Below are 16,363 nucleotides of genomic sequence, written 5' to 3' on the forward strand. Positions count from 1 at the left end.
AAGAAAGAGCCTGTTGATGTTTGGTACAAACCTAAATTAAGAAAACATTGTCTGTGTTTACTGCAGGATTAAGAAAAGATGAAAACCTTTTTTTTATTTAAATATGTTTTGCTCATTGTATGATGATGAGCTAGACTTTGTAGTAAAATGTTCTTAATTCCTGATGAGTTCTTCCAGATGAATAATACTATATGGAACTTTGGCTGCGTTTCGGGAAAGAAACCTTTTCTTTAGTTGACTTCATTTGTGGAGCTTAGGAAGGGAGAATTATGTTTTTGCAATGTCAGAAGTTTGTTCTTGTTTTTTGTTTGATACATGAATCACCACTGCAGCTGTGTATTCTGGTGTTTAAGTTAAAAGTAGGACTTTGCCAGATAGAATATCATAGATAGATATACTCTATAGTGATGTTGCACAGTTATTAGGTTACTGCCCTTTATTTATATCAAACCTGCTCATGCATTTCTATTCTGACTTTTCTGGATTCTTTTTAGGGTTAATCCAATGCAAATGCTTGAAATGCATTTTTGGTCTCCAGTTTATTTCGCTGTAAACCCCACCAGATGTAAAAAATTCCTCTAAATCTAACTGTTTGGTGTGTTTGTGTGTGTGTGCACATTGCAGCTGGCCATGTGGGACCCAGTTCATGGACTGAATGGCACTCTGACAGACAGGAAATTGGAAAACAACATGAGGGGAGTTGTGCTAAGAGTCGTCACTGTTCTGGTGAGTATCGATGACCAGCGTGTGAATCTGTGTTCATGTCCTTCTTTTTATTATCCAGTGATTTCTGATTGTGCATAGACAAAAACGACCCGACGCAGTGTTCCCTTTTTGAAAATTCTGCTGTTGTTCACCCTGAAAAATGAAAAGGGACTATTGTGACTCATGCTGGCATGTCAGACTTCAGCCTTTTGCTCTATTGTAAGTCTGTCCTTTTGTCTAGTTTTCTGCCCATCATTCAAGTCCGTCTCTGTGGAGGCGCAGCAAGGGATTGAGAGCTTACGTGAGAGAATGAAAATGGCAGACAAACATTTGAGAGAAAGTGGAAAGAGGGGAGTCAGAGAAGGTGAAATACAAAGAAAATGTACCAAGGTGAGCCTGCTAATGGACTCAACTATCATCATTTCATTAGCTTTCATTTTGACATTTGACAGCTCGATGATAGAGACCATTGGAGTTTTGATGATAGTAGGACTCTGACTTACCAGCTCTGTCTGTCTCGCCTGCAGCATCGATTTGAGTACATCCCATGAGTGCTTTAAAGATTCACTGCTGTAAATTCTTCATATCCCGTCTTTGAAGTGAGAAACAGAGGAAAAAAGACATAATGCTAGACATCTTTGTGGCTATCCCTTTTCCCCCACTCTAATTTATTTTTTCTAGTCTTTGATTTTCATCATCCTTAAAGAGAAAAAGGAACATGGACGGTGTTTTTTGAAATATCAACACTATTCCCATTTCTAGAGTAGGGTAGCTCGAGTGAAGGGAAAGGTGTGCTGTTTGTGCACATTTCAGTTCTTAGTTGCATCCACCCTTCATGTTCTGTAGGTCTGGTTGTGTAAATGTGAGTGTGCGTGCATGTGCGTTACCCCAGATGATGGATGCCTTGTGTCTGAAGACAGAAATAGATCGAAATTGTTTGAAATGTCCAGAAGGCTGTCCAGATGTACAGTGTTCTTTTCATGTGTGAATGGCTGGAGGGCACGTCCTGATTGTGTGTGTGTGTGTGTGTGTGTGTGTGTGTGTGTGTGTGTGTGTGTGTGTGTGTGTGTGTGTGTGTGTGTGTGTGTGTGTGTGTGTGTGTGTGTGTGTGTGTGTGTGTGTGTGTGTGTGTGTGTGTGTGTGTGCGTGTGTAAGTGTGCTTGCATGATGTGGATGTTTCTTAGGGGACCTTTGGAACAGATTGTTCTGCGTTGCCCTGAGTGTTTCCCTCTCTGATATAACGGCTCTCTGTGTGTAAGGTGTTGATCCTGCCCAGAAACAAACAGGAGCAGCAAGCAGTAACGTGTGTGAACACATACGCACAAACATTAACCTGTGAAATGGAATAGAATGAACACATCATTGTATTCTAACATCCAGAGTTTTAAATTGTTATTGATTAGTTAATTGGTGATGAGATCATACCACTATTGGGGACAATGACTCTAAATTAATGCTATTGATTTACTGGGAGAGTATTGATTATTAAATGGATGTTACCAAGGAATGGCGACAAGACTATAATTATATGTGTCCCTCTACAGGGCTGAGTGGCCCTGTGTCAAAATGATTATTTAGCAACTGGTAACTTAGTTTGAAGGCTTTAAAATGATATGTTCTCTACAGGAATTCTTTCTCTATACGTAAGACTCTAAAGGTGCATTACCAGACCGCATATAAATTACCACTCACTGACTTTCATATGGGTCTAATTTAGTTTGATTCATCTCAGCAGATGAGTTTTCATATTTTCATAATGCTCTGTGCTTTGACATTTTTTGAGGGTGTGCCCGCATTTCCCTGGTTTTCTCCACATTTATAAGTAGCAAGCTACAGCAGCCCAAATATTCAGCCAAAGGCACAAGATGTCCCTTTTTAACTTGAGTTCACCAATTTGGTGATAATGAAGTGTTCTCCCCAAACGAATCTAAAGTTTTACTTTGAAGGATGATAAGGCATACAGTGCCACAAGTCGAAATACAGACACATTTGTACTGCATTTGGAAGTGTTGTAGTGATTGATGATAATGATCAGTGTTATAGGTACATTTAAGTGTAAAATTATAGTGTTTTTATCATAACAGTTTATTTTATGTTAGTATGTTTAGATATTGACAATTTTCCATAAAAAAAAATGCATAGGACTGACAACTATTTGCATTAAGTTGTTAATTTGTACGGTTTTGTTCTAAGAAGTGAGATTTGGCTCTTGGCCCATATCAAAGTTAGCCTAAACTATCACATTGTTCATCTCAGCCAGCTCTGTTATAAGTTTATAATGTTCTGCACCACAGTGAGTCCTGGAAGAGAGGACAACATGAAACTTAAACTTCGCCCCCTTAAAGGCAAATTTTTGGACCACAATATGTGCCCATGTAGCATAATGAGAAGCTTAGAAAAATCGTACAAACTCTTCAACACTCCTTTAACCATAACGTTAGGTACATCCTCAAGTTTAGCTATAAATGTATTGTGTATTGTGTATAAGGACACCAAGCTGTTCTGCAAACTCTGGCATCCAGGGAAGATGTATTTCCGGGTGGCAGGAGACACTGCTAGCTAACTGTGCACTGACATGTAGAATATAGCAGGCGGAGCAACTTGCAATCGAGCCGGAGAACCACTGGTGCTAATTCGCTCCAGGTTTGTATACCGATTCCCATGTAAGGGGAGGAGTCATGCAGAGGGCTTCGTATACAGTCTGTGGGGTAGCTTTCGTTTCAGCCTGGCCTAAAAAAAATCCTGAACCGAAAACTGATTAGAAACAGTTTAACGTTCTCACTCCACAATTAAGTGCAACATGAGTTTCATGTTTTCAGCAACTAATTTCTAACATTTAAAAGGTATTTAGAAGCAAATATCTGAATTTAACTGACACGATCTTTAAGAAAACATGGAGACACTGTGTGGAAAGATGCCAAATGGGCTTACAGTCATAAAACCATACTACATCTCACAGGGTAATATTTTGCTCCAAGATTTAATTCTTGAAAACATTGACTGGGTATCGATTGAACCTATAAAAGCTTAAAGACAGACCAAACTGTGAGCTATAGAAAATGTTTAGATGGTTACATGACTCAATGCTTCTCATGACTCAAAACCTAATCAATTCTTTAAACCAGGTATTTCTTATACTCCAGATTTATTTAAAAAATGGTTTGGCTGAACAGCTATAGATATTTTTTCCTCAACAACCACCATGCTTGTACAAGTTTAACAAATAAAGAAAGACAAGTGGCACTCCTGCAAGTGCATTTAGTCCAAGTGCGTGTCAGGTGTGGGGAAATCTCATGTTGATGTCTAAGTGAATGAGAGAACTGTCACGTAATGTTCAGCAAATTTTAAATGACATTTGTCTCAGACAACCTGTGCCATCGGCAGAGAAATATGTGAGCAAAGCTAAAAGTGTGGGTTGGCTTTAAGACACTGGAGAGACATGAGGTGCTTTTATAAACTGTGTTGTCCATGGAAGTGTTCAAAGATTATTGCCCCCTCATTCACACACCTACACACTTTTCCACATGCAGCTTCTTTTAGTTGCATTGATTTGCTGCTGCTGTTGTTTGTCTCACATGGTTACAAGGGTGTGTGGATGACTATGTTTCTTCAGGTGTGTGCAGTACGGCTGTGCATGCATATGTGCTTGTGTTTATGTATGTTTGTTCAGCCACAAAGCCTTTGTACTTGGAGTGGCAACTGGAAAGCAACCAATTGCACAACTAGCTGAAATATTCTAGAAAAAAACTAGAGAGGAAATGGAAGGCGGATAAGTTAAAGGCGATCTCCAAGTACAATGATACTAGTTTTTTAATGAACACTTTAACTTTTTTATTATAATTTTTATGTTATGATTTTCCTTTGCCAAACCCAAATTTTTAACCAGGTTTTAATGCTCAATTCTTTAATTGCTTGATAAACATTTAACTTTTCCCTGGCTCATAAAGTCTCATAAAGACTCAAGTGTTGTTTTTTTGCGCTTTGGAAAGAGATGTTTGGAGAGGATGAAAAAGTTGAATTGCCTGAATATACTCATACAACTCTGAGCTGAACAATATTTCGTGTAGAATATTCTTATACTCGTGATTTTTGGCAAAATCATGATGAAAATAATAAATGATGAAAACTTAATTTAAATCCCCTGCTGTGTTCAACAATACGGTTGAATTCTGAAAATGTATGGTTTCCTTCAGAATTGTACAACCGATGTGAACGTTCAACCTAAAAGTATATTTCAAAGTATCAGAACCTGGGTAAATGGTAGACTGAATTATTATTCCCCTTTACAACCAGGTGAACCATGTTTTCTTCACCGTGTTTAATAAAAGTTTAAAGCACCTAAATAATGAAGCAATCAGTGGCACTTGACGGGTTACTCAGTATGTATGTCTGTATGTGTGGGTGTTCCTACCTTGATTGATGGATGCTTGTGGTGAGAGAGGGATTTGGCATGCATGTCCACTCACTGGCTAATAGTTTATTGAGCTGCACCAGCCAGCGAGGATTAGAAACCGCCAAGTTAATGTGAAGCATAGCCTGCGTGCATGTGCTTGTGTCTGTATGTGAGTGCTTAATGTGCAGCCAGTATCCAGTCAATAACGCACAGGCCCTCATAAATCTGCAGGACATATTGGTCTCCAACATTTCACTCATCAATAGGGATTTATTAAAGAAACGTGAATCAAAGGGGTGGTGGACAACTGAAGAAAAAACTCCTCAATTAAAAATTCAATCCGAGTTACAGTAAATAGAGTATAACATGAGGTGGGTCTTTTTTAGTTGTTTTTTTTTTTTACTATTTTCTTCTATCGTGAGTTTTTCTTCAGCTTGCTGCTGTCCTTTTAAGAAAAAACTTGCCACTTTGTTCACATAATTGCCTGAACTGTCAACATTGTTGGATGTCATTTAACTTCAACAGTAAGCTGCCTTTTACATGCCACAGTGATATCGATAAGAGGTACCAGCCATCCCGCTGATATTTAAACATGAATCAATAAAAACACAAATCTGCTGGTGGTGCAATTATTGATTCACAACATTTTAATTCACTTAAAGATGTTAAATCATCATATTTTAAATAAATTATTGGATCACGTTCCCAACGTGAATAAAAAGAAAGCTGAGTAAGGAACTTTGGGACCCCAGCCAAAACTAAATTGGGGAATTCATCTTGATTTTCTCGTGTTTGCAAACTGACAGCTTTGAAATGAAGCAGGTGAACTGATACTAAAAACAGCCTGTTGCTGTCTCTCTTTGGTACATTTGTCAGCATCTGAAAAATAAAGGTAAAATTACCTTCTTGTCTCAGATTTTTTTTTTCCCAATGTAACTGCTCAATTAAGGTACTGTGTTGAGATTTATGCCCCTATACACGTTTCAAAGCAATGTACCTGCGACAGGAGAGAAGAACAAGGCTTTTAGTTCATGTAAAACAGGTCTTAAAACTGAACCTTTTTTTCAGTAGTTGGAAATTCATTGAAATGCCCAATGTAAACATTACATGTACTTGTATTTCTCGGTCTTTCAGCAATTGTTGTAAAGATACATTTTCTATGTGTAATGTAGCCTCTCACAGACATGCTTTTAACCACCAGAATAAGTGTTTCTAGTGGTAATACTGGCCATTTGAGTAATGTGTGATTTAATGCTTGAATGAGTGGTATATTGATTGACTGGTTGACTAACTTATTGACTGATTGCTGATTGATCATTGCATCCTAGGAGGAGCCATTCGTAATGGTGTCAGAGAACGTTCTGGGGAAACCGAAGAAGTACCAGGGCTTTTCCATTGACGTCCTGGATGCACTGTCTAACTACCTGGGCTTTAAATATGAGATCTACGTTGCTCCAGATCACAAGTACGGCAGCGTGCAGGCCGACGGTCAGTGGAATGGACTGATGGGTGAACTGGTCTTAAAGGTGAGAAAAATATAATTTACATAGACACATGAACATACATAAACACACACACTTACTATTCAGAAAACGTATTGGAGAGCAATCACAATGCATGTAATTGTGTAACTTGCAGAGGAAATATTTTAAGGAGTATTTGTTTCCTATTTATGCATAAACACACACATACACAAGGAGAAGCAAGCATGCAAGCAGACTTATGCCATAGGTATCACTTGCAAAGTAGGAACATAGCCTCCCTCAGGTTGAGCCTGCATAGTCTTAAATCCCATCATAATATTTCCACTAGAAATGAAGTCACTTCAAAAGCAATACTTGAATGAGAGTAGCATGGAGTTAATTTCTTTCTTTAATTCCTTAAATTTGGAGAGAGGGATTCAGCCACTCATTCACCAACTCTCACAGCATGTTGTCTGAAGTGGAAAAAGGAGGGGCTGACCTCAAAGATAATGTGTTATTACATGTTGGTGAAAACACAGCAGTTTTTGCCTTGCTTCAAGTATCTTCAAGTATTTGATGCCTAACTACTGGCAGACACTTGAACAGCCCCAGGGTAAAGTGGAGAAGACGTTGTGAAGCTCTAAACCTGGATTGGAGATGAAAGATGGAGAGGGTTCTAGTGGGAGGGCAATACATTGGCTTACGTGGAAAATAACTACTTCAACCACGAAATGGCTATTGTGGCATACAGTTCAGGTGACATTTTTTAGAATGTGCCAATTTCACTGCTGGGCAACAAACCAACCTGCCCTCCATGTAGATATAAGGCTGTTGTCCCTTTGTCCATTCCAACATGCAGGGGAAAGTTTTCCAAGGGAGGCAGCTTTTCTAGTACTTGCAAACAGGACTGAATATTTATGATTATTTTCAAATGCAAACAGTCTTAGATTTTCCATCTTTATTATCTGTCAGATATTGTGGGATTACTATCTCCGTAAAAGTCTGAGGAATTCTCAGCACATGCATGCTCATCGTACATCCTACAAAAGCTAAGCTAATACACACGGAAACATGACCAGAAGCTTTTTTAAAAGCTAAATATCTCATGGGTTCACAGGTATTTTCTGCGTCTCTGGGGCCATGATTCCTTAAAACATTCATTGACTGCCGTAGTTCCGTACAGTTACACAGTTCGTCTTACTCCAAAATAAAATGGAATATAAAAAAGCCCAACGTGGTAATACCAACCATGTGGCATTTTTTTTTCCTGTTTAGAGGCCAGGTTTAAGAGACAGTTTAGCTTTGTACAAATCGGTCACCATTTAAAGTGAGCTTCCTAACTTTAGTCACGATTGCGACACTAGCTGTGCCAGATTAAGGTAAGATTCCTTGCATCCTGAAATAACTTTAGAATTATTGCCTTAAAACGAATAAAATGCCATTAAGACCACAATGGAAAATCCATCATATACTTAAATCAGCCTTTTCAGGTTTGTGAACCACTCACCCCACTTAAAATGACTGACCACATTCTTGAACCACATATTAAAGTCAATGAAAGTGTTTTTCTGCCATTATAAACTGTTAAATATCATTCACGTAATATCCTGTCATATCACAAAAATATCCATTTAACCTGCAGATGTACAGCCATTTTCAGCCAAAAATCTGAAAACACTAGATACTAAGCTGGTATTTAATGATCATACCACACTGTATAGGCATGTGCAAGTGTGTTTGCGCACATCTGCATGTGTACAATTGCTCTTTGATGTCCTCCTGGAATGGTATTAAGCAGCTGAACTTTTTGTTCATTCTCCATAGGTCGAGGGTGTTTTTTTTCCTTATCAGCAGTGTTTTCTCAGAAGTTTTCCATGGCTCTGCTTCATTATTTTATTTTGGCTGTGTGTATGACTCTGCTCTCCTTCCCTTGACCTTGAATTTTCTTCTGTTTGTGTTCAGCATCTGGTACCCCTTCCTCCCAAACATTTCCCCAAATTATAGCGAAATGCCTTGAGCACAATGCATATTAATGTGTATACAGACAAGCACAAGCTGTGAATAAACTGAACACGCAAATATTTTTGTTTCCCCCATCAGTCAGCAACAAGGTTTATCTCTCCAAAAACCCAATTATACCAGATAATTATTACCCAGAGTGCTCTTTTGCAAGTTTCGATGTTGACTGACCGCATGTGTCAGCATGGCAATTCATCTCTACTCTCTCACACAAACACAAACACACACACTTGGATGCATATCGTTGTGTTGTCTCAACCAACAGGCATCCTGCAGGGTTTCTCCTAATACTCTTCTTATGCAGTGTAAGTGACAATTTCTGCACATTTAAGCATTTTGTTTCCTCACTCAACTGTGAAATTAGCAGATTTTTTTTGTCCACAGTGGATTAAATTTGTGTTTGTTTTGTGTGTGTATGTAGAAATGGATGTGGTGTGTGATGGGAAAGCATGCAAGTGTGTCTTTATAAGTGCATAATCCGTGTGTATGCAGTAACTGTGGGGCTTTGCGTTCACCTACAAATTCACCTAACTTGGTAAAGTCAGTGGTTTCCAGCAACAAAGGAAATCTCCTTATCGAACAATTTCATAACATGTTCTCTTGTATCTCTTGCACTAGTATAGATTTCAAACACAAGCATACGCTCACAACAGCATCCTAAATCCTTGTTATGGTACAACAGATGTCGACTGCTGCTAGCCAAGCACTGGGGACTGAAAATATTTTAATTAGCCATTATTGTTCCTGCATTAAAGCTAAGCTCAGCCTAGTTTTCTCAGCAGATATACTCAGTGACAGCTGTTTTTCAACTTGAAGTGTTTATACATAAATAATTAAAGCAATGACTGACTTGTCTTAAAATTCTAAGAATTACTAGTGATGAGAAAAGCTTTAAATGCTTGTAAAAGGCATACCGACACAAAAGCAGATCAATGAACTAATGAATTAATGATTTAAAGGTCACATCAAAAGGTGCTCAGCGTTAAAAGGGCTTACAAGGGAATACTTGCAGAGTACAGAGAAAAAATATTTCAGGAAACACATAATGAGAATATTCATACATGACCTTACTGTTGGGTATCCTCATCCTTTTAACCTTCACTTCATACATATTCTGTCTTTATTTACTGCTAAAGCAACACAAAAATGTTAACATACTTTGAAGATCATTGTCTGTAAGTAGAAATATTTTGTGTGCATTCAGAGCGTCAGTTATAAAGTCTAAACCATACTTGCTCAATTTCCATTGCTTAATTTATTACAAGGCCATATTACAAAAACGGAACGAAAATGTTGTACTTGTAACTACCTGTTACCATTCCCGGTAACCATTACAAGCTGATATTTTGTCCTTAAATTCTTAAGAAAATGTATAGAATTGTATTGTCCAAAAAAGTTATGCTGTCTAGAAATTTAGCAACAGCCCTGATATTTCCTAGTAATAATCAAGTGTCTATTTTGTATCGAAGGCATTGCTCTAGATGATGGGAAGCAACAGAGGCAGGGCTTCTGGGTACAAAAGTCCACATTTTTCAGTTGTGTTCCTCACCTACACATTTTCACAGTGTTGATACTTCAAACTTCACTCTTTCCCTCTGCCTTTTGTAGCGGGCCGATGTGGGACTCTCTGCCTTGACCATCACGCCTGAGCGAGAAAGCGTTGTGGACTTCACCACACGCTACATGGATTATTCCGTGGGCGTTCTGCTCCGCAAGGCCGAACGCACTGTGGACATGTTTGCCTGCCTGGCACCCTTCGACCTGTCACTGTGGGCGTGCATTGCAGGCACTGTGCTCCTCGTTGGCATCCTGGTGTACTTACTCAACTGGCTCAACCCACCTCGGCTACCCATGGGATCTGTTTCTTCGACAACGCTGTATAACTCCATGTGGTTTGTGTATGGCTCCTTTGTACAACAAGGTAAGAAAAAAATGGGACAGAGGGGGTGGAAAGCAGAGCGAGAACCTAGACTGGAAAATATTGATAAAAAAAAATGTGTTCAACAGATTTCGTTAGTATTAATAATAGTACAGTAGTAGTCAATAGTATGATAGTAATTTCAAGGAAGCCGTATTTTTGATTTCTTGTTACATGACTTTCCATATGACCGAAGATGCTCTTTACTCATAATAGCCTGTTTATTTGTGGGGTAAACGTTGCTGGCATGTTGTTTCTTCTTGTTGCTTTTTAATGAAGTAAGTCAAGCTCTAAAATTATGGAGTTTCTTGAATTAGGAATATTGTTTGACATTTTGCCTATGGGGGGGATATAGATTTCAACACCATACTGTATGCTGCCATGTCCATCTCAAAGGTAAAAGATGGAGAGATAATGGTAGGGGTGGGAATCATAGAGAAAAAAATGTGATTGCCAAACCAATCTCATGTCAAAAATCTGATAATAGGTGTCCTCTGGGTATCATAAGTGTGAGCTGACCTTTCGTGTTTCAGCACAATGGTCAAATTAGAACCAAAGGGAGGAGACATTTTGTTCCGCATGGACTGAGAGGGGTATAATGGCCTCATCCTAGTTATCTACCCAAAGATTTTCCAGTATCCATTAGGCTGTGCTCAGCTGTGGAGATCAGACATTTGACACCTGAATTGACACTCCTTAAATTTCATCAGTGTGAAAGTAGATTCATGGCAAGGAGAGGAAATTACAATGGAAACCGGCAGAAAATGAACATATAAATGTGGATATGCATGAAATCTGTTTTCAGCTGATGCATTCATTAGATATCAATATTTCTACAGTATGAAAGAGAGACACTTAGTTGGCTCATATTCTGAGGCTCAGTCTTGTGTTTGTGTCTAAATAACTCCCATTTTCCAATGAGCACTCGTCATCATGCTCTGGGCCTCGCAATAGTTAATTCTTTAAGCTACATTAGTTATGCAAATTTATGGAGAATTTTTTTTATTTTTTTATTATTATTTTTTTAGCAACACTGCTTATGAAACATTTTGGGCGCTGAATAAGCAACTGATGAGCATTTTACCATTTCGTAAATAATCCTCCATCTTGTGCTGCAGCTAATGGCGGCAATGATGATGATGATGATACATGCTAATTGCTGTTTGATATTCACAATCGTTTCTCTTTTTAGCTGTAATTAACATTTTAGTCATTGCATCATTAGCAAGAAATAAGAGCGAGAGAAAGGATCTGATTTTTCAAGAGTGGCTTTTTTCTTCATAGGTATAGATGGGGTAATACTTTCCAATATGGTACAACGCATGTGAGAAGGAATGAGTAAGGAGCAAGTAAGGAATGAATCATGTACTTATAATGTAATAATAATAATAATAATGTAATTATTAAGTCATTCATGACTTTCTTCATTAGTTGTTCCTGTTTGAGTCTGAATCAGCCATTGACAAGCACAAACAAGTTACCACTCACTCATTACAGATTACTTTCTCATCATTTACTCTTATTTTGCACTCCCCATTAAAGTAACATATCGTAAGTGACTCTCAACTTTATGATTATTTGACAATTACTTACCCTTTTTGTGGCCTGAGATAAAATATTATCATACAAATTAAACAAGTAAATATTGACTAACAAACCAGAGAGACCACAAAAAGAGTAAGAGTAAGGAGCAGGAGAAAGGATCTGATTTTTCAAGAGTGGCTTTTTCCTTTATATGTATAGATGGGGTAATACTTTCCAATATGGTACAACGCATGTGAGAAGGAATGGTTAAAGAGTAAGGAGAGTATTGAGTAAGTTGATTTACTAGTTCAGAGTTAATCAAAAACGACTTATCATTCAGGATCTACTTTTAAACTATTACTAATTCCTTAATTATCCAGCAGTTCCTCATTCGTCTATCGCTAAGTTCTCACATTCTGTACTGTATGGTACCGGTGTGAATACTTCTGTGTTAGAATAAAGTGTGTGTAAGTGTGTGTGTGTTTTGTGAGGTATCATTTGCTTCCTGGTCATGTGAGAAAAGCGGTGCTTTAGCCACAGGTAATTCATTTTTGATATGCCGAGCTAGAAATATCTCACAAAATTAAGTGAGCATAAACAGTGTACTGCCGCAAGGGTAAGTGGGCTGACCTTCACAAGCTTTAAAAGTCACCTGGAACATTTTTATCCCAGCAGTCATTTAGTAAAGCAGGCATTTCCTTTTTTGGGTATACAATCACTAATTACCAAATGAAACAATACCTTGACTGGAATTAGGATTCATTTGAATGACTACAAATACATGTACAAAAATTGTTCATAGAGACAGCGGTGTCCAAATTAACACATTCATACATGTACATACAGAGAATATTCATCCAGCAGTTCTCTCACAGCACCTCTATAAGGCCCCAGAACTTTGTGTTTCAGCCCGAAATATTACCCTTGGGGAAAATTGATTCAGATGCAAAGACATCCGCAGTAGGAGAGAGGTGGAGATGAGTGATGAAAGCGACTAGTCAAACATGACGCCAGAATTTCCACCTTTTTCTTTGTCCTTTTGTCCCTACTAGTTGCTTCCATTCATCCCTCCTTCTTCCCCTTTCTCTCCATGTGCCCCTTTTACAAATTATTTTCTTCCCTTCTGTTCATCAGAGCCACCAGGGCACCAGCCAAGTGACTGTTTGTTTACAACTTCACATAGAGATTTGTCACTCTGGCATGTGTGTCTATAGAGGAAGGTGTGGGGAAAATGTGTGAACTCCGTAAACTCTTGTCTAATTGGTCTCGATGAGAGTGAGGGAGACAGAAACTGGAAGAAGAGACGCAATGGGAAGGACTGCGTCATACAAAATTCTTGACTTTGTTAACTGCGACATCAAAGGCCTCGTAGAAATCATGGGATTTGGTCTCATTATTCACCAGTAATACAATATCTCCTCAAACAAAACATCACATCAAAGAGTAACTTTGACAGAAAAAAAAAACATTCATCAATTGTTCACAGACATAGTTTGAAGAAGTGCAGCAGAAATGAGGGAAAAAAAAGTCACAAGTCCCACATTTATTTTAATGTCAGTTTGTTAATCTCAAGTCAACATTAATATTGGCAGAAGGCTGTGATTTTTTTTAACCTCTGATCTTTGAAAACAAAGCAGAAAAGGAGATGGAACATAAATTTATACGAGGTACCAGCAGGTAAAATGGATAAAAGGGCGATATACAGCACACTCAGTCAGAACAAGGTCAGACACCACACCAGTCACCATCACAAAAAGTTCTTCATACTTTAAAGAGCAATAACTCATACTGAGAAAGAGAACTAAGGTCAAGAAGTCTAAGGTAGAAATGATTGATAAATAAGCTACAGAAAATACTACAATGACGTATGTAAGTAGTCTATGCAGAAGAGAAGATGTAAGAGGGAGTGTGTGATTTAAAAGATGTGAAGTGTTCCTCAGGAGATTAATTTTCAGCTTCAGTTGGGTTGGTCTTTGGCCTCAGCTGAAGTGGGAAGGTCATTCCAATATTTTTCAGAGCCAAGAGGCAGGAGAGTCAAGTCTGGGATGAGTGATTACCAGGTTACATTATTAGGACAGCCAAGCAGACAACATTAGCTGAGTGTTGGGCGTCGACTGGCTGGCCCAAACACAGCCTGGAGAGACGGGGATGTGTACGCTTGTACACCAGATTCGGGATCTAAAATGAGCCACCACAGGCAGTCAGTGGAAAGAGAGCAGGAAGACGGTGACATGCAAGAATGAAAGAGCAGAGAAAACAAGACAGCCTGCAGTAGATTGATTGACATGTAAGAAGTGTGGCCAGAAGAAAATTGTAGTACCTCAGACCAAAGTTTCAACAAGCTGAACAAAAGCACTAATGAAGAAGTGCCCACTTCACTCACTGTTTTAGATAATTGTAAACCAGCAGGATGAGAAAAAGATTTTGTGAGATTGACACATCTGCACATGACGTGGAATGAAAGTGTTATTCATCGCTGAAGATGATAACGATGTTCTAATTAGAGCCTGTGGAGTGGATTAAACGTAATTTTCCACGGATATTGGAGACACAATGAAATCCAAAGGAAAATTAAAGTGACCATTTGTTACTGTGTCTGAGTCATTTAGAGAATTGTATTGAATATGTCAAGTAAACTCAGTAATGATGCAATTCATTTGCGATTCGTTTCATTCAAAGCAAACCTCAAAGTTCTATAAGAAAAACTTAATTCTAAGAATAAAGAAGGAAGGATAAAACACAAAGGAAGCCAAGAAATCAGAGTAAAAGCAGTGGAAAGATAATTTAGCAGTTCAAAGAGAATCGCCCTGCTGTGTAAGGAGGTTTCTGGGACAGTTTTACCCTGACCCACAATGCTCCTTCTTTATTTTATTTTTTTTCACCCCTTTTGTTTTTGGTGAGCAAGAAAAAAGCAAAAGTGGCCACACCTGACAAATCATTGGTAAACTTCATAGTTACTGAAATGGGGAAAACAGTCGGCAAAAGCTGGCAGTCAGATGAGTCATCCCTGCTGACATGTAACCTGTGTTGGGCAGAGAGACTCTCTGTTATGCAAGTCAGACTTGTTGACAAAAAGAACAAATGAAACAGAGAGACAGTGTGCGAGCGGGACATGTTAGCCTGTTCCCGTTTCCTGTTTTGATACCCTCCTGTCTCCCCTTATCTGCCTCAGCATTTCTCCTCTTCCTCTGTCCTGTCCTGACTCCCCAAGTTTTGCCAGCAGCATTTGAGCTAAAGTAGAACAGTCAAAGGCAAAACTCTGTTGTCACATTGAATATTTGTCTTTCACAAATCTCCGACCAGACGCTTTCTCTTTCTCACATTCTGGTGTTCTCCCATAATTAATGTCCAAACCAGTAGGGGAGGGAAGAGACACTGTGGAGAAACAAACTGTGTTTTTGAGGGTGCAGGCACATGCTGTGTGTGTGTGTGTGTGTGTGTGTGTGTGTGTGTGTGTGTGTGTGTGTGTGTGTGTGTGTGTGTGTGTGTGTGTGTGTGTGTGTGTGTGTGTGTGTGTGTGTGTGTGTGTGTGTGTGTGTGTGTGTGTGTGTGAAAATAACACACACACACACACACTGACACACTGTCAGTCTGAGGGCCGTTGTCTCTCAATTAGAATTCTTTGTGGGAAATACATACAGTCAGACACACACTGAATTACTTGTTTTCACTGTCTGAAAGAAATTGCACAGAAACACAACACACACACACACACACACACTGAGTCAGGGCCATAGGCCATAATCAACGCTTTCATCTTTCCATCTGCTGCTCCAAACATCTCTCTCGTTCCCTCTCTGCACCTCCTTTTTTTCCCCCACTGTCCCATGCTGTGCATCTCTCTCTGTCTGTATGACTCTGTGTGTGTGTGTGTGTGTGTGTGTGTGTGTGTGTGTGTGTGTGTGTGTGTGTGTGTGTGTGTGTGTGTGTGTGTGTGTGTGTGTGTGTGTGTGTGTGTGTGTGTGTGTGTGTGTGTGTGTGTGTGTGTGTGTGTGTATCTTCTTTTTGCAGCTCTGTTGGAGAACCATACATACAAAAACATGTTTCTCTGTTTCCTTCCTCCCTCCTTTTGTATTTCATCCCTCCATCCTTCTCCATTCTCCAGTTCTCTCTACTTACTGCAGTGTTTTCTCAGTGTGAGTTGCGTTCACATTCTGCGCTCCACATTCCCTCTCTCGCTTTCCTCTGAGTGTCTCTCCCTCCATCATTATCTCTGTTTCTGCTGTGCCATACTGCTGGGAAGCCAACGTTATCATCATTTTCCTGCTCTCTTCTTCTCGTTGCCTCTCTCTCTTCCTCTCTTTATGACTCCCTCTAATCCATTATCCCTCTCTAACGACT

General features: G+C 39.1%; 1 protein-coding gene across 3 annotated transcripts in view; it reads left to right on the forward strand.

Annotated features, from left to right (window-relative positions):
• grid2 (glutamate receptor, ionotropic, delta 2) overlaps positions 1–16,363 on the forward strand; it is a 475,952-nt gene that overhangs the window by 366,551 nt on the left and 93,038 nt on the right. For all 3 annotated transcript variants that reach the window (XM_069699497.1, XM_069699496.1, XM_069699495.1), the window contains exons 9-11: positions 625–726; positions 6,427–6,624; positions 10,189–10,501. In XM_069699497.1, coding sequence (XP_069555598.1) covers positions 625–726; positions 6,427–6,624; positions 10,189–10,501 — 613 coding nt within the window. The remainder of the gene's footprint in view (positions 1–624; positions 727–6,426; positions 6,625–10,188; positions 10,502–16,363) is intronic.

The sequence above is a fragment of the Brachyistius frenatus genome, unplaced genomic scaffold, assembly GCF_029030835.1.
Source record: "Brachyistius frenatus isolate BFR_SWC_R1_liver_20210118 unplaced genomic scaffold, ASM2903083v1 Contig_30, whole genome shotgun sequence".
Taxonomy (NCBI): domain Eukaryota; kingdom Metazoa; phylum Chordata; class Actinopteri; family Embiotocidae; genus Brachyistius; species Brachyistius frenatus.